At 49.7% G+C, this 18,296-nt stretch overlaps 1 protein-coding gene across 1 annotated transcript in view; it reads left to right on the top strand.

Moving 5' to 3' along the window:
* The window catches only part of sh3bgrl2 (SH3 domain binding glutamate-rich protein like 2), a 221,711-nt gene that overhangs the window by 179,001 nt on the left and 24,414 nt on the right, over window positions 1–18,296 (top strand). Inside the window, exon 3 of the mRNA XM_072499816.1 lies at window positions 12,571–12,651. Coding sequence (XP_072355917.1) covers window positions 12,571–12,651 — 81 coding nt within the window. The remainder of the gene's footprint in view (window positions 1–12,570; window positions 12,652–18,296) is intronic.

Below are 18,296 nucleotides of genomic sequence, written 5' to 3'. Positions count from 1 at the left end.
CGAAGAATCTAGCACGAGTTTTAAGGATACAAAGTAATAACATTTATTTACAATAACATATATATATAATAGCAGCAGCAACTTCCCTTGCTGCACACTCCTTCCTGCTGGTTCCTAAACTGGCCAGCTTTATTTATACTTGGAGTTTACTAATGGTTTCTCCGCCCCCCTCATTGGGGAAGTTCATACTCCCACAGGATTGTGGGATTGTCATTAGTCCCCAGCCAATGGTAAGCAGGCAGGTTATAACAGTGACTGCCCATTGGTCGTGTCCTACCTTACTGACCTATTGGTTGACATGTCTCTGGTGCTGCCTCTAGTGTCTAGCTAGGTGTAGTGTATGTACATTAACCCTTTGTGTACTTACAGTGATGTATATCACCACAACAATGATCTTTACTCCAAGCACAACACAGCAAGAAACTTATCTAATCTTGAGCACCCACCCGCCCCACTACAAAACAGGAAGCCAAGCCTGTCAACCAGGCTGGTTTCTGGGTAGAGAATCCGCCTTAAAATAAAAACAAAACAATTTAAAATGCACAAAGTGCGGGGATCAGGACCAATCCTCTCCTCTTCCGCATCCTGAATTGGAAATCCAGCCTCAGGAAGTATCTGGACCCTGGTGTCCAGAAAGGCTGCCAGGAACCAATGGGGGTGGGGGGGGGCGAGATAGTAAACTGTTACGGCAAGAAACTGAGTCTGGGGAAAGTAAAAAAAAACTATTGCAACTCGAATAGTTGCCTCACAGCTAAACCAAAGGTGTTGAGGGCTGCTCAGTACCTCAGGGCACCTTCCCCACAGGCCAGTCAGCAAGCTTATTAAGAGGTGGCAGCCGGGCTCATTTGCAGCAGTGGCATTGAAACGACTTGTCCAGTTAAGTTTCTTATCTTTGGTCAACCCAAAGTAGCGATGATGAGAAACTTGGCAACAGTGGTATTGTTTAAGGCCAAAAGTTTGAATACATCTGGCAGAGCATTTGCTGATACTGCAGAGACTGCGTGTGCAGGCTTGCGGGGGGGGGGGGGGGGGGGTGGGGCGCCGAGAAGAAATAGCTGAGGATGGAGGTGACCTTGAGTGCTTCTGATGCAACTGCCCTGAGAATGCAAGCTGGCCGCCTGTGTGTTTTAAGCAGACGGCAAAACTCTGTGACTGGTTCCCTGCTGCTCAAGAATCTGTGAAGATTTCTGTCATTGATCATTGCCAGGTAGGTTTTAATTTAACCTGCCAACCTTCAACGGTTTGCGTGGCTTACCCTGATGTTTAGTTGATCCTGAATGTGATGGTTCGAGACAAACACTGGAGGCTTCCAGTAATAAACAAAGAGGTTTATGGATGAAGGGCAAAGGCAGTTAAATAATGGGCACAGAACACGATACAGCAGAGGCTGGATTCTCCGATTCTGGGGCTATGGCCCCACGCCAGCGTGGGAACGGTGGAGAAAATGGCACAAAATGGCCACCGACTTCCCGTTTTGCTGGGGGCTAGCATCAAGGCAGCAAAGGGCACCCGGCTGCAGCTGCCGATACGCCCCAGAGAATTGCCGGGTCCGTGGCTGTGCATGCGCACGGCGGCAGCAGCTCGTGGACCCGGCCGGCTAAATAGTGCCCCCCCCTTTGGCCGGCGCGCGCACTTCGGACCACCCCCCACATTGCCCCCAGTTCCTAATAAAGTCCCCCCTGCCCGCGGATCGGTCCTCCCCCAACTGTAGCAGCGCTGGACTGTGTCCACAGCCGCCACGCCGATGGATGAGACCGTGAGGGCCGGTCAGGGAGAGGGGAGCATAGGAGGGTGGGCCTTAGGCAATGTCCTGAGGCTGTTAATACGTGGCGTGATTACGTAAGTGGCGGCACTCCCGAATTGGTTGGGAACTCGGATTCTCCGGCCGGTCGCCGAACACGATTTTGGCGTTGGCGACCGGTGAATCCAGCCCCAGATCTTTACACTTCAGCTCCCTGGTCCACATTCCCCAGGGTACTGCTCCCATGGCCCTGCACAAACTCCCCATTGGCCGTAGTTTGCATGCACCTGTGTCATTGGCCCTGAGCCGATCATGTGGTTCGTGGTTCCCGCCCACTTAAAGAGGCTGTGTTACCACACTGAGCTCCTGTGAAAGTTTGTATTGTAAAAGCTTCTTGCTTTAAAGTATTTCAAAGATTTTTCATAAATTAGAAAATTATATTTGGCTCTTTAGCTTTCACATAAACACAACCACAGAAATAAAATACTTCAAAATATTAGGCAAAAACATAAAATTCCACCTTAAAACAGGGTTTTTCAAACTCGGTCTCACCCACGGAAGGGTCGTGGACCGGTGTCGGGAGGGCCGCAAAGCGATCAGCCGTGGCGTTCCCGAACGCGGGAGAAGCGCCCAACGGCTGCAAGTGGTTTTTCAGAATGTTGGCCGCGACCAGCTTTTCATTCAATGTTACATTTGCTTCTTCATTCAATGTTACCTTTCTGCTAAGGACGACTTCAGCTGATGATTTAAGTTCTCGCTGCATCCTTTGAAACAAATCAAGAGGTTTGTCCTCGAACTCGCCATGCTCAGTCTTCAAATGCCGTTGAAGTTTTGAGGGTTTCAAACTTTCATTTGCCAGCACTTCCCTGCATATAACGCACGTGGGCCTTGCATTCTAAGTTCTATTGACATACTTAAAGCCATACCTCAAGAAATCATCTTTATACTGCTTTGTTCCCATTTCAGTTTCTTCTTAATTGTTTGTTCACCAGAGACTCTGGAGCTCTGGATACAACTCACACCAGCACTGCTTTGTCCTGCCCTGGACTCTCCTGTGAAGCTCTCTCCAGCAGATTCAGTTGTTTGTGGCTCCGGCCCTCTCTTCCCTATTACAAATTGATCTATCTTCAGTTCTTCTCACAGTCCTGTTACTTCTGGCTGGAAGACTCCAGCGTTCGCTGATCTGATGTAATCCCCAACTCCAGTTTCCCACCTAATTCCCATAACCCCTGATTCCCTGACTGATTTTAGAAATCTGTCTACAAATTCAACATACTTAGACAATCTTTATTATTGTCACAAGTAGGCTTACACTGCAATGAAGTTACTGTGAAAAGCCCCTAGTCGCCACATTCCGGCACCTGCTCAAGTACACTGAGGGAGAATTCAGAATGTCCAATTCACCTATCAGCACGTCTTTCAGGGCTTTGTGGGACGAAACTGGAGCACCCGGGGGAAACCCACGCGGACTCCGCACAGACAGTGACCCAAGCCAAGAATCGAACCGGGACCCTGGCGTTGTGAAGCAACTGTGCTAACCACTGTGCTATCGTGCTGCCCATAATGACCCACCCCCTACAGCCCTCTGCAGTGAAGAATTGAAGAGGGAAGGCAGTGACATAGTAGTATTGTTCCAGAGAGCCAGGGCAAGATCTGGGACCTGGGTTCAAATCCCCCATGGCAGATGATGAAATTTGAATTCAACAAAAAATCTGCAGTAAAGAATTCCACAGATTCACTAACCTCTGAGAGAATAAATTCCTCCTCATCTCTGTTTTAAATGGGTGACCCCCTTACTCTGAGATTATGCCCTCTGGATCCTGGCTCTCCCACAAAGGGGAAACAACATCTCAATTGCCAATTTTACCAGATCTCAGGAGACAGGAAACCCAACATTGGTTTTATTAGGGCATTTAGGAAGGGTGTTTGGGATTGTAAGGGTTAATGTAGGACTGGGAAAAGAGCACTGCCCACATTATGATTTATAGAATCACATGGGAGTAGTCGGGTGAAGTTGTGAGTCTGGTAGCAGTTTGCATCAAAATTATGTAGATATATTATGGTTACATGTTATTTTTTTTAAAGTTATTGTTCAACCATACAGCCTCTCGACCTCTTCATGAGGCAACATACAACTTTAAAACAACATCTTCTGCCGCCACGGGATATTTTGAAAGACAAGAATGACAGCAGCTTGTCCAGCCACTCACCAGAGTCAATTAATCCAATTGACTGGTCTATTACATCCATTTTAGGTTGCCTTTGGCATTTTCCCAGCATCGGAACAACCTTCTCTCATCTTCAATAACACCAGATGGCCTCCCTGCTGTTTCCCGGGATTGGAGCATTCCTTCGCCGATGCTCCAAGATCCGCACAGGAGCTCCCAGTGGTAGCACCCCCCCTCTGTGGCTCCAAAGCTGCCGGTGGAGGGTCCCCCCCCCCCCCCCCCCCAAATCGCTGGGGCCTGCCTATCTGGGCCAGGCACAGAATCACAGAATTGTTACAGAGCATAAGGAGGCCATTTGGCCCATTGTGTCTGCACCGGCCCTCCAAATCAGCATTAAGACATTATGACTTAGTGCCATTCCCCGCCTTTTCCCCACACCCTTGTGTATTGAGCATGACTCAGCAGCCTCATCACGCCCGACGTAATGTCGGGATTAGCCCGTTGAATCTCGCGAGAGGACTCTTGCGAGATTTGTGATGCTCGAAACAGCACTGTATGTGGTCCGGATCTGCATATTCAAAAGAGCTATTAGGCTCTTTTAAATATACGTTCGGCAGATTCACCCGGCACCTGGGAGACCTCACCAGGGCGCCGTTTAGTACTGGCCCACACAAACTTGGACCAAGCGTGATGGCACTTGTGGGTGTCTCCCAAGCCATTGGAGATCCTCCGGTGGTCGGGAGCAGCGTGGCACCCTGGCGTTCCCTCTGGCAGTGCCACCTGATCATGCTGGCAGTGCCACCCTGTCATTGTCAGGGTGCCTGGGTAATGCTGCCAGGGGCACTGTCAGGTTGTGAGTGCCAGGGCGCCCAGGTGTCAGGTTGGCATTGCCAGGGATCAGGCCGGCGGTGCCTTACCAGGTGGCGGTTGGTGGTGGGGGTTCCCACCTCCCCAAGGTTTGGTGGGTAGAGGGGCAGTGCAGGGGGGGATGAGATCGGGGAAACCTTCCAAAATGTCGCCCTGATCTGCAAAGAAGCTTTTAAATCCCTCTAAGTGCATCCTCAGTGGAGTTTGGCACTGTCTCCACCATCGGGGACCAGATGGAATGGCACTCATGGGGGGTCTCCCAAGGGATTGGAGGCCCCAGCTGGATGCCCTTTGGGCAGGGTGGTGCCCTGCCACCCTGACTGTGCCAACTCGGTACCTAGCCTGGCACCCAGACACTGCCAAGGATTGGATTGGATTTGTTTATTGTCACGTGTACCGAGGTACAGTGAAAAGTATTTTTCTGCGAGCAGCTCAACAGATCATTAAGGACATGAAAAGAAAAGAAAAGAATAAGAAAATGCATAATAGGGCAACACAAGGTCCACAATGTAACTATATAACACCGGTATCGGATGAAGCATACAGGGGTGTAGTGTTAATGAGGTCAGTCCATAAGAGGGTCATTTAGGAGTCTGGTGACAGTGGGGAAGAAGCTGTTTTTGAATCTGTTCGTGTTTGAATCTCAGACTTCTGTATCTCCTGCCCGATGGAAGAAGTTGGAAGAGTGAGTAAGCCGGGTGGGAGGGATCTTTGATTATACTGCCCGCTTTCCCCAGGCAGCGGGAGGTGTAGATGGAGTCAATGAATGGGAGGCAGGTTTGTGTGATGGTCTGGGCGGTGTTCACAACTCTCTGAAGTTTCTTGCGGTCCTGGGCCGAGCAGTTGCCATACCAGGCTGTGATGCAGCCCGATAGGATGCTTCCTATGGTGCATCTGTAAAAGTTGGTAAGGGTTAATGTGGACATGCCGAATTTCCTTAGTTTCCTGAGGAAGTATAGGCGCTGTTGTGCTTTCTTGGTGGTAGCTTCGACATGGGTGGACCAGGACAGATTTTTGGAGATGTGCTCCCCTAGGAATTTGAAGCTGTCACCATCTCCACCTCGGCCCGGTTGATGCTGACTGGGGTGTGTACAGTACTTTGCTTCCTGAAGTCAATGACCAGCTCTTTAGTTTTGCTGGCATTGATTGTAGTCTTTGCGCCACTCCACTAAGCACTGCCAGCTGGCATAGGCACTGCCAGGGTGCCAGGCTGGCATTTTTTTGTGCATGCGTGATCGGGCCGGGGGTTCCGTGAGTGAGTGTTGGAGGGGAGATGGTGCGGGAGGGTGTGTCAGGGACCCTCCCATTGTACATTTGGGCTGTGGGTCGCTTCGGGGACGACCTGATCTCTCGCTACACTGGGATTTTTCAGCGAGAAACGCTCCCCATGGTACAAACGGGGCTATGTGCGGCCTCGGCAGCGCGTTCCTTGCTGAGGCCCCTTATACAATGCGAGTCGCATTAAACAGCCATGTGTTTTTCGACACTACAAGTGCCGGGAAACCCGTGGCTAAATGTGCTCACTGGGGGAGTTTGTTCCCATTTAGTTGAATCGTGCCCAGAGTAAAGTGCCATTGAATAGCGAGATGCTAGCGTGTGAATCATCCCGGTAAATCGCCGTTCAGTGGACTTTAACTCAGGTCCGTTGAATCATGTCCATTATTTCTATTCAAATAATCATCTAATGCCCCCTTGAATGCCTTGATTGAACCTGCCCCTACCACACATCTAGGCAGTGCATTCCAGACCCCAACCACTAAACATTTTTCCCACATCACATTTGTTTCTTTTGCAAATCATTTTAAATCTCTACCTGATGTGTTAGTCAGGTCGGTTCGGTGTGGACTGCACTTGGATGCAGCGATGCGAGAAACAGACCTCCAACACTGTAGAAGATCCAACATGGTTTTATTGAACGATAGAACTAACATACATATTTAACTGTGGATCGAAACTATACTGAACTGACTGGAGACCTTGTACTAACTTGACCAGACTTACTAGCTACCGCATGGTGTTTGCACTGTTCTAGCTTGTGGACTCTGACTGCCTCAGTGGCTGGGTCCATCGAGAGCGGGAAACCTAGTGCCCTCTGACTTTATAGTGGTGGTGTCCTGTCTGGTGATTGGCTGCTCTGTTCAGTGTGCTTACTGGTCATCCTGTGTGTCAATCATTGCCTGTCTGCACTTCATTATATACATGCGTGGATGTTATGACATCTCCCCTTCTTTTAAAAAAAAAATACTAAGGTGTGGATGGTTATAAATATATATATATATATGTGTGCCTGACTATCAGCAGAAAGATGCCTAAACAAACATATATACATAGGAAGGTTGCAATAATGCAGATACATGGCAAACAAAACAATATTCACAGAGGTCCAATTGGTGAAGTCACAAAAATGTACAAAAGCTTAGTCTATAGATTTAGTCTTTGTGGTGGGCGACGAATTCTTGTTGATCACCGCAGAGGCGGATTAGGAGCCGCCTGCGCTTGGAGAGGCGGGATCGCTGGCATCACGGTGGGCACGTGGACCGGCAGGATTGCTGGCAGATCGGTGGCCTCGTGGTCGGGTACGTCCGGAGGAGGCATCGTAGGCGGCAGGACACACCGGTCAGGTAGCGGGTGTGGAACTCTTCGCAGTGCCCGTCTGTTGCACTGTAGCAGGGAGCCATCAGCCATGCGGACAAGGAATGATCTTGGGGCCACTTGTTTGAGCACAACAGCTGTGGCTGACCAGCTGCCCTCAGGCAACTGTACACGAGCATGATCAGTTGGGGCCAGCTCGGGCAGATCCGTGGCATGGGCATCGTACGTGGCTTTCTGTTGGGCCCGTGACTGCTGCAATTTCTGTAGGACCGTGAGGTGGCGAACGTGGATGGCTGGATCTATGGTCCTCAGAGTGCATTTCATGTGCATCTGGGCTTGAGACAATCCTGTGGAGAGTGGGGTCGCCCTGTATGCCAGCATCGTCAGGTTAAAATCGGAAACTGAATCTGCAGCTTTGCACAGCAGCCGCTTTACAATGTAGACCCCTTTTTCGGCCTTCCAGTTTGACTGTGGGTAGTGGGGACTGGAGGTAACGTGACGGAAGTTGTAGGACTGTGCAAAGTCAGACCATTCCTGGCTGTAAAAGCAAGGACCGTTGTCGCTCATTACCGTAAGCGGTATCCCATGCCTGGCGAACGTTTCTTTGCCGGCTTTGATTACCGCCTTCGACGTGAGGTCGGACAGTTTCACTACTTCTGGGTAACTGGAGATATAGTCGACCAGGAGTATGTAGTCACGCCCCTTGGCGTGGAAAAGGTCTACACCGACTTTGGACCACGGAGAGGTCACAATCTCGTGCTGCGGCAACGTTTTTTTGGGTTGAGCTGAAACTTCTGACAGGTAGGGCAGTTGAGGACTGTGTCGGCAATGTCCTGGCTGATGCCCGGCCAATAGACCGCCTCCCGAACTCTGCGTCGGCATTTCTCGACCTCAAGGTGACCCTCATGGATTTGGCCGAGCACCAGCACGCATACTCTGAGGAATTACTCTGCTGCAGATGTCGAGTGTCAGAAGGATTCCCTCCACCTCCGTCAGGTCGTCTTTTACGTTATAGAACTGGGGACATTGTCCCTTCTGCCAGCCATTGCTGAGGTGCTGTGTCACGCGCTGCAGCAGAGGATCCTTGGCTGTCTCCTCGCGGATTTGGACCACCCGTTCGTCGGAGGCCGGAAGGTTCGAGGCACACAACTGCACTTGGGCTTCTATGTGGCAGATGAAGTCACTTTGTTCATGCGGTGTCGTAATGGACCTGGACAGGGTATCTGCAACGATCAGCTCTTTACCTGGCGTGTAGACCAGTTTGAAGTCGTAGCGGCGTAGCTTTAGAAGAATACGCTGTAACCGAGGTGTCATGTCATTTAAATCCTTCTGGATTATGTGGACTAGAGGCCTGTGGTCCGTCTCTACCATGAATTTCGGCAGGCTATAAACATAATCGTGGAACTTGACTATCCCAGTTAGGAGGCCCAGACACTCCTTCTCAATCTGAGCGTACCGTTGCTCAGTGGGCGTCATGGCCCTGGAGGCATACGCCACTGGAGCCCAGGACGCGGAGTCATCCCGCTGAAGGAGCACTGCCCCAATGCCGTCCTGGCTTGCATCAGTTGATATCTTGGTTTCCTTGGTTGGGTTGAAGAACGCTAGGACCGGGGCTGTCGTGAGTTTTGCTATCAGCTCGCGCCATTCCTCTTCATGCGTGGGCAGCCACTGGAATTCCGTCGACTTTTTGACGAGATGGCGGAGGGCCATGGTGTGGGATGCCATATTGGGAATGAATTTCCCGAGGAAGTTGACCATTCCGAGAAAGCGGAGGACCGCCTTTTTGTCCTCCGAGGTCTTCATGCCATTGATCACCGAGACCTTGTCGGCGTCTGGCCGTTCGCCCTGCTGCGAGATGTGGTCACCTAGGAATTTGATCTCCGATTGACCAAATGAGCACTAGGCCCTGTTGAGCTGAAGACCATGTTCCTGGATTCTTTGGAATACCTTCTTGAGGCGAGCGATGTGTTCCTGGGGCGTTGTGGACCAGGTATTGACATCGTCAGTGTACACTCACACCCCCTCGATGCCCTCCATCATTGGTTCCATGATGCGATGAAATACTTCGGAGGCAGATATGATGGCAAAAGGCATCCGGTTGTAGCAGTAACGACCAAACGGGATGTTGAACGTGCACAACTTGCGACTGGACGCGTCCAGTTGTATTTGCCAAAAACCCTTGGAGGCGTCGAGCTTAGTAAAGAATTTGGCATGAGCCATCTCACTGGTCAACTCTTCTCGTTTTGGTATCGGGTAATGCTCCCTCATGATGTTGCGGTTTAGATCCTTAGGGTCAATGCAAATGCGAAGCTCCCCTGATGGCTTCTTGACGCAGACCATGGAGCTGACCCAGTCTGTGGGCTCTGTAACCTTTGATATGATGCCCTGGTCTTGGAGGTCCTGTAATTGCCCGACGATTTCAAACCGCAGTGTTGCCTTGATCGCCTTATTGGATACCACCAGTTGACACGAGCCATTGGCAGCTATGGCGTTGCCATTGGAGTCAAGGAGCTGACAGGCCGGTGGAAGAATGCTTGGTTTGGCGCGGATGGTGTCGAGGTCGGATTTCAAGATGAGGTTCGCTGATGCGCCGGTATCCAGTTTGAACCGGATGCGAGCCTTTTTCACTGTGAGGACGGCACACCACTCGTCGTCGAGATCCACACTGAGGATCGAGAGGCATTTCGCCATTGTGGTGGAAGGCAGCGCATGTGTAGTTATGATGCCCACCCGGTATGGAGACTTGAGGCACTCAGCATCAGGGTCCGTTGGGCTGTCGGGATCGTACTCTGGCATGCCTTGTTGTATTGAGCAGACACTTCTGCGCCGCAGCTGGGATCGCTGGCTGCTGAGCGGTGGAGCAGATCTGCAAAGGGCTGCGTAGTGGCCAAGCTTGCCACACTGTAGACACCGGCGTCCTTTTGCCGGACATTGCCGCTTTAAGTGGGCGGAGCCACAATTCGGAACGTCATGACACCGACGTCAGCGCGTTCCGTGCGCTATCGCGCATGCGCAGAGCGGTCGGTCGATGTACGCACCTGCGCAGTCGGGTTGTCGGGCTCGTCGTCCACTCGGTCGTGGTGCGCATGCGCAGGGACCCGGAAAAAGCATGCACAACGGCCACTCTCCTCGATGCTCAGGCCCTGCATTTGTGCAATGGCCTGCACCCGTTCCGCCTCGTGGGACGCCTGCTTCGCAGTTTCTGCCGCCCTGATGTGGGAGTAACGATTCTTAGCATGCTCATGGACAACGCACGCCTCGATAGCGACAGAGAGGGTCAACTGTTTGACTTTCAGGAGCTGCTGCCGAAGGGATTCTGAGTGGACCCCGAAAACGATCTGATCCCGGATCATGGAATCAGCCGCCGAGTCATAGTTACATGACTGCGCTAGGATGCGGAGATGGGTGACGAAGGACTGAAAGGTTCATCCTTGCCCTGAAGCCTCTGCTGGAAAACCTACCGTTCAAAGCTCTCATTCACCTCAATGTCGCAGTGGCTGTCAAACTTCAGCAGGACTGTTTTGAATTTCATTTTGTCTTCGCTGTCAGCGAACGTGAGGGAGTTGTCGGTGTGGATGGCGTGGTCTCCCGCGGTGGAGAGAAATAGCGCGATCTTCCTGGCATCCGATGCTGCTTCGAGGTCGGAGGCCTCAATGTACCAGAGGAACTTTTGCTTAAAGAGCTTCCAATTTGCGCCGAGGTTGCCGGAGATGCAGAGCTGCGGAGGATGCTGGATGTTTTCCATGTCACCAGATGGCTGCTTGCTGGCCAATGCTGATTCACTCGTGGTAGGGACGTCAATTTTCAGTATCACTCCATGGTACCATGATGGGTTAGGCAGGTCGGTTCGGTGTTGATTGCACTTGATGCAGCGATGCGAGAAGTAGACCTCCAACACTGTAGAAGATCCAACACGTTTTTATTGAATGATAGAACTAACATACATATTTAACTGTGGGTCGACACTGTACTGAACTGACTGGAGACCTTGTACTAGCCTGGCCAGACTCACTGGCTACCGCATGGTGTTTGCACTGTGCTAGCTCATGGACTCTGACTGTCTCAGTGGCTGGGTCCCGAGAGAGCGGGAAATCTAGTGCCCTCTGGCTTTATAGTGGTGGTGTCCTGTCTGGTGATTGGCTGCACTGTGCTGTGTGCTTACTGGTCATCCTGTGTGCCAATCACTGCCTGCCTGCACTTCATTATATACATGCGTGGATACTATGACACTACCCTCTCATGCTTGATCCTTTCGCAAACAGGAACAGTTTCTCCCTATCTACTCTGTCCAGCCCCCTCATGGTTTTGCACATCTTGATCAAATCTCCTCTCAGCCTTCTTCTCCAAGGAGAACAGTCCCAACCTCTCCAATCTATCCGCATAGCTGAAGTTTCTCACCCCTGGAACCATTCTTGTAAGTTTTCCTGCACTCTCTCCAAAGTATTCGCATCCTTCCAAAAGTGTGATGCCCAGAACTGTACACAATACTGCAGTCTAACTATTGTCTTGTATATGTTCACTGTTGAAGGCACATTGGGAAAAAGAATCTCATCCCTTCCTTGTGGTGGTGCTGCACAGGAAGGTCAGGTCACCTTAAAGGGTCGTCCTTAATGGGGCAGCAGTCCTGGCGGCAGCTTCTCAACTTGCCGCTACTGGTACAATCTGTTCTTCGTCAGTCTGAACCGACGAGCTGCATTTGGTCCCAGTAACAGGACCTGGCCTGCCAATCAAAGTCTGGCCCATGTGCTCGAAGTGCCCAGCACACGCTTGAAGCAATAATACCAGGACTCTGCGCTTGATGCATAAATTATGCACAAGGCTTGTTAAAGGCCCAAGTGAGGTTGAAATCCAGTAATGCATCTACATTGCTCGAACAGGGCTACAAGATATAATCAGCTGACGTGTGTGAGATCCTTCTAGTAATTGGTTGCATGATGTTTGTAGTTACATCAATTAGAATTATGTCCTAGGTGCATTTTATCCCAAATCCATTTGAGGCAGAAGATTTCAAAGTGTTTTCTTTAATGAAAACTATTTTGTAAGCATCTCTTTATGGAGCAATTCATCCTCAACAGGCATAAATTTAGTCAGTACAAATTATACCAGCTGCCTATTTCTGTCACCTTTTCCACCTCTCACCTCCATATGCTCAGCCTCTTAAAAATACGCCATTATATTAATGCCTCTCTCTTCTGGTTCTAGGATTATGATGCTTTCTTTGAATCGAAGGAGAACAACACGGTTTCCACATTTTTTGGTTTAAAACCAAAACCAACATCACGGGTGAGTATAACCTTTTGTTTTCCAGTCAGCTGACACTGTTTTTATTCATGTCTTTTGGTGAGGTCTTGGTGTTATATCTGATGTTGATAATACATCTAAGCAGCTGATGAAGTGGAGCAAGGTTGTGAACATTGGTACACTGCTATGCTAACTTATCATCATACAAAATTGATGTGTAGGAACACAGGCCAGAGCATTGTTACTAGACAGTGGTTAGCTCTGCTGCCTCACAGCGCCATTGACGTGGGTTCAATTCCGGCCTTGTGTGGCTGTGTGGAGTTTGCACATTCTCCCCGTGTCTGCGTGGGTTACCTCCGGGTGCTCTGGTTTCCCCCCCCCCACAGTCCAAAGATATGTAGGTTAGGTGGATTGGCCATGATAAAATTACCCCTGAGTGGCCAGGGATGTGCAGGTTAGATGGGGATAGGGCAGTGGAGTGGGCCTAAGAAGGGTGCCCATGATGGGCCGAATGGTTTCATTGTGCACTGTAGGGATTCTATGACAGACAGTGAATTGGCATTTGGAAAATCATGGGCTAATAAATGAAAGCAAGCCCAGATTTGTTGAAGGCAAATTGTGCTTGTCAAACTTGAATGGATAAAGTAATGGAAAGGATTGGTGAGGGTAACAACTGTTGTTGTTCTGTGTATGGACATCTGAAAGGCATTTGGCAAAGTACTATATAATAGACTGGTCAGCAAAACTATACGATTAAAGGGACAGTTGCAGCGTGAATATAGAATTGGCCAGAGCACAGGAAGCAGAGAATAGAGATGAACAGACTGGAGAGATGTATACAGTGGTATTTCACATGGGTTACTGGAATGTGTTCAGGAATGTTTTCGTCAGGATGTTCCAATCCACTGGATTGGATTGGATTGGATTTGTTTATTGTCACGTGTACCGAGCTACAGTGAAAAGTATTTTTCTGCGAGCAGCTCAACAGATCATTAAGTACATGAGAAGAAAAGGGAATAAAAGAAAATACATAATAGGGCAACACAACATATCTGGTTTTTGGGAATGGGGTGGGCAAGGTGGGTCAAGTGTCAGTAGGAAAATATTTAGGGGATAGTGATTATTGTATCATACATTTTAGGCTGACTATGGAAAAGAACAAAGAGTAGTCCAGAGGCAGAATAATTATCTGGGGAAGGTCAATATCAATGGGTAAGAATGGATCTGGCCGAATAAATTGGAGTCAAAGGTTGGCAGGAAAAATGGTCACTGATCAATGGGCTGCCTTGAAAGAAGACATGATACGGGAACAGTCAAGGCATATTCCCTTGAAAGGGAAAGGCAAGGCAAAGAAATCCAGAGTTCCCTGATGGCAAAGGATAAAGGAATTAGGATGAAGAAGTTTATGACAGGATTCAGTTGGAAAATACAATTTTAGGGAAGCGGAATATAAAATGTTCAGAGGAGATACGAAGCAGCCAATGAGAGAAGCAAAGAGGGAGTCTGAGAAGAGACTGGCAGTTAGCATAAAGAGTAATCCCAAAGTTTTCCATATAAAGAGTAAAAGGGTGGTAAAAGGTGGAGGGGTGCCAATCAGACCACAAAGGAAATTTACACATGGAGGCAGAAGGCATTGTTGAGGTACTAAATGATTACTTTGTATCTGTCTTTATGAAGAAAGAAGATGTCTTAGAGTGTTCAAGGATAGAATCAACTTGGTTAGAGCTAAGGATCAAAAAGGGAGCAATTACATTAGGTAATTGAAACACTAGATGGGATTAAAATTGAAAAAGAGGAGGTATTGGATATCTGTACTTAAAAGTTGATCAGGCATTTTACACTATTATATTTAGCCTGGCACATGACGAGGAGGAATTGATCCTACTTAGGGCTTCCGCCCACAGTCCTGGCTCTAACTCCCCTCCTAACTCCTCCTCCCACTTGCCTTTAAGCCCCTCCACAGGGGTTTCCTCCGCCTTCAACAGCTCCTGGTAGATATCCGACAACGTCCCCTTCCCCCACCCAAGTACCGGACACTACTCTATCTTGTATTCCCCGTGGCGGCAGCAGCGGGACGGCCACCACCTGCATGTCCATATGTTTTGGGCTTGCCCGAAGCTTGAGGGGTTCTGGCAGGGGGGTTGCCAGGGCAATGTCCAAGGCGCTAGGAACACGGGTGGTACCGAGTCCAGAGGTAGCGATCTTTGGAGTGTCAGAAGACCCGGGAATTCAGGGAGTGAAAGAGGCCGACGTCTTGGCCTTTGCCTCCCTGGTAGCCCGGAGACGGATCTTAGTAATGTGGAGGGACTCGAAGCCCCCAAGTGTAGAGACCTGGGTTAGTGACATGGCTGGGTTTCTCAGTCTCGAGAAAATAAAGTTTGCCTTAAGAGGATCAATGTTAGGGTTCTCCCTGAGGTGGCAGTCGTTTGTCGCCTTTCTTGGGGAAATTTAATTTAAAATGTCGGCAGTAGCAGCTTTCTGAGGGGCCGGGGGGTGGGGGGGGGGGGGGGGGGGGGGGGTGGAAAGTGTTGTGTTTGTTTTTTGTTATTTTCGGTGGTGTGTGAAGACAGAGCCATTCGGGGAAATATCTATTTTTGCACTATGTTAATGTTTAACGCCTATTGTTCTTTCTCTGTTTTTGTTATAAAAATTTACAAATACTTCAATAAAAATATTTTTTTTTTTAAAGTTGATCAGGCACCTCGACAAGATTAGATGATGCATCCAAGCATAATGAGGAAAGGGGAAGTAGGAATTGCAAAGCCACGGGCTATAACTTTTCAGCCTTCCTTAGACTCAGGGTTGGTGCCAGAAGATTGGAGATTTACAAATGTTACACCTTTGTTCACAATAGAGTGTAATTATAAGCCCAACAACTACAGGTCAATCAGTTTAACTTTGATGTGGAGATGCCGGCGTTGGACTGGGGTGAGCACAGTAAGAAGTCTTACAACACCAGGTTAAAGTCCAACAGGTTTGTTTCGATGTCACTAGCTTTCGGAGCGCTGCTCCTTCCTCAGGTGAATGAAGAGGTATGTTCCAGAAACATATATATAGACAGATTCAAAGATGCCAGACAATGCTTGGAATGCGAGCATTAGCAGGTGATTAAATCTTTACAGATCCAGAGATGGGGTAACCCCAGGTTAAAGAGGTGTTAATTGTGTCAAGCCAGGATAGTTGGTAGGATTTTGCATGCCAGTTGGTGGTGGATGAATGGAATGCGACATGAATCCCAGGTCCTGTTTGAGGCCGCACTCATGTGTGCGGAACTTGGCTATAAGCTTCTGCTCTGTGATTCTGCGTTGTCTCGGGTCCTGAAGGCCGCCTTGGAGAACGCTTACCCGGAGATCAGAGGCTGAATGCCCTTGACTGCTGAAGTGTTCCTCGACTGGAAGGGAACATTCCTGCCTGGTGATTGTCGCGCGATGTCCGTTCATTCGTTGTCGCAGCGTCTGCATGGTCTCGCCTACGTACCACGCTTCGGGACATCCTTTCCTGCAGCGTATGAGGTAGACAACGTTGGCCGAGTCGCACGAGTATGTACCGCGTACCTGGTGGGTGGTGTTTTCACGTGTAATGGTGGTATCCATGTCGATGTTCTGGCACGTCTTGCAGAGATTGCCATGGCAGGGTTGTGTGGTGTCGTGGTCACTGTTCTTAAGGCTGGGTAGTTTGCTGCAAACAATGGTTTGTTTGAGGTTGCGCGGTTGTTTGAAGGCAAGTAGTGGGGGTGTGGGGATGACCTTGGCAAGATGTTCATCTTCATCGATGACGTGTTGAAGGCTGTGAAGAAGATGTCGTAGTTTCTCCGCTCTGGGAAAGTACTGGACCACGGAGGGTATTGTGTCAGTTGTGTCCCATGTTTGTCTTCTGAGGAGGTCAGTGCGGTTTTTTGCTGTGGCGCGTTGGAACTGACGATCGATGAGTCGAGCGCTATATCCCATTCGTACAAGGGCATCTTTCAACGTCTGTAGATGTCTGTTACGCTCCTCCTCGTCTGAGCAGATCCTGTGTATACGGAGAGCTTGTCCATAGGGGATGGCTTCTTTAATGTGTTTAGGGTGGAAGCTGGAGAAGTGGAGCATCGTGAGGTTATCCGTGGGTTTGCGGTAAAGCGAAGTGCTGAGGTGACCGTCCTTGATGGAGACGAGTGTGTCCAAGAATGCAACTGATTTTGGCGAGTCGTCCATGGTGAGTCTGATGGTTGGATGGAACGTTTTGATGTCATCGTGCAGTTGTTTCAGTGATTCTTCGCCGTGGGTCCAAAGGAAAAAAATGCCATTGATGTATCTGGTGTATAACATCGGTTGAAGGTTCTGTGCGGTGTGTAGGTCTTGTCCAAACTTGTGCATGAAGATGTTGGCGTATTGGTGTGCGAATTTGTTCCCCATGGCTGTTCCGTGCGTCTGGATGAAGAACTTGTTGTCGAAGGTGAAGACGTTGTGATCCAGAATGAAGCGGATGAGTTGCAGAATTGCGTCTGGAGATTGGCAGTTGTCGGTGTTGAGTACTGAGGCTGTTGCAGCAATGCTGTCTTCATGGGGGATGCTGGTATAGAGTGCCGAGACATCCATTGTGACAGGGAATGTTCCTGGTTCAACTGGTCCATGGGTGCTAAGTTTCTGTAGGAAGTCCGTTGTGTCGCGACAGAAGCTAGGCGTACCTTGTACGATGGGTTTCAAGGTGCCCTCGATGTAGCCAGAGAGGTTCTCACACAAGGTCCCATTGCCTGAAACGATAGGACGGCCTGGTGTGTTGGCCTTGTGTATTTTCGGGAGGCAGTGGAGATCTCCAATGCGGGGAGTACGTGGGATGAGAGCACGTAGGGTGCTCTGAAGGTCTGGATCCAAGGTCTTGATCAGTCTGTTAAGTTGGCAGATGTGTTCCTTGGTCGGATCTGCGGGTAACTGTAGTGTTCTTGGTTGTTCGGTTGTCGGTATACTTCTTTGCAGTAGTCCGTTCTGTTCAGTACGACAGTGGCCCCCCCTTTGTCTGCTGGTTTGATGACGATCCTGCGGTTGGTCTTGAGAGTGCGGATGGCATTGCGTTGTGCTTGGGTGATGTTCGGGGCTGTCTTGTGAATGCGACTGATGAATCTGGCATTGACGCGACTCCTGACGGCTTGAGCATACATGTCGAGTCTAGGGCAGCGGCCTTCCGGAGGGGTCTAATTCGACTCTTTCCTCTTCGGTTGCCGCACTGCAGATCTCTCGGTCTGCTGTTCTGGTTCATTGGTAGTCTGCTTGGGTTCGCTGTTGGCCTCTTGGGGTCTGTGGAAGAATCCCCGGAGCCTCATTCGCCTGATAAATTCCTCCGTGTCTGCCGCGAGGCTGATGGGGTCCATTTTGGTGGTGGTGCAGAAATTGAGCCCTCTGCTGAGGACTTCGATTTCGTCTGGTTGAAGGATGTAGTCTGACAACTTGAAAATAGATTTCCCTGTATTGTTTTCTACTGTGGTACCGGGGGTGGCTTGATTGCTGCTGGTGGTGATGCCGAGTTTCTCAAGCTTCCTGTTCTTGGTATGCATATAGGTGGCATAGTATTGTTGTCTCATCTGTTTGGCGGTGTTCCGCAGCTGGTCTGCCGCGTCCTGAGCGCAAGTTGAGAATATGGCCTCTATCTTGGTTTCCAGGTTGCGTCGTCTGCTGTAGAGCTGGCGTACGAGGTGGTTGAGGAGTGTGAGA

This window comes from Scyliorhinus torazame, chromosome 4 (assembly GCF_047496885.1).
Source record: "Scyliorhinus torazame isolate Kashiwa2021f chromosome 4, sScyTor2.1, whole genome shotgun sequence".
Taxonomy (NCBI): domain Eukaryota; kingdom Metazoa; phylum Chordata; class Chondrichthyes; order Carcharhiniformes; family Scyliorhinidae; genus Scyliorhinus; species Scyliorhinus torazame.
The sequence above is the reverse complement of the archived record's forward strand: the minus strand, read 5'-3'. Positions and strand labels throughout refer to the sequence as shown.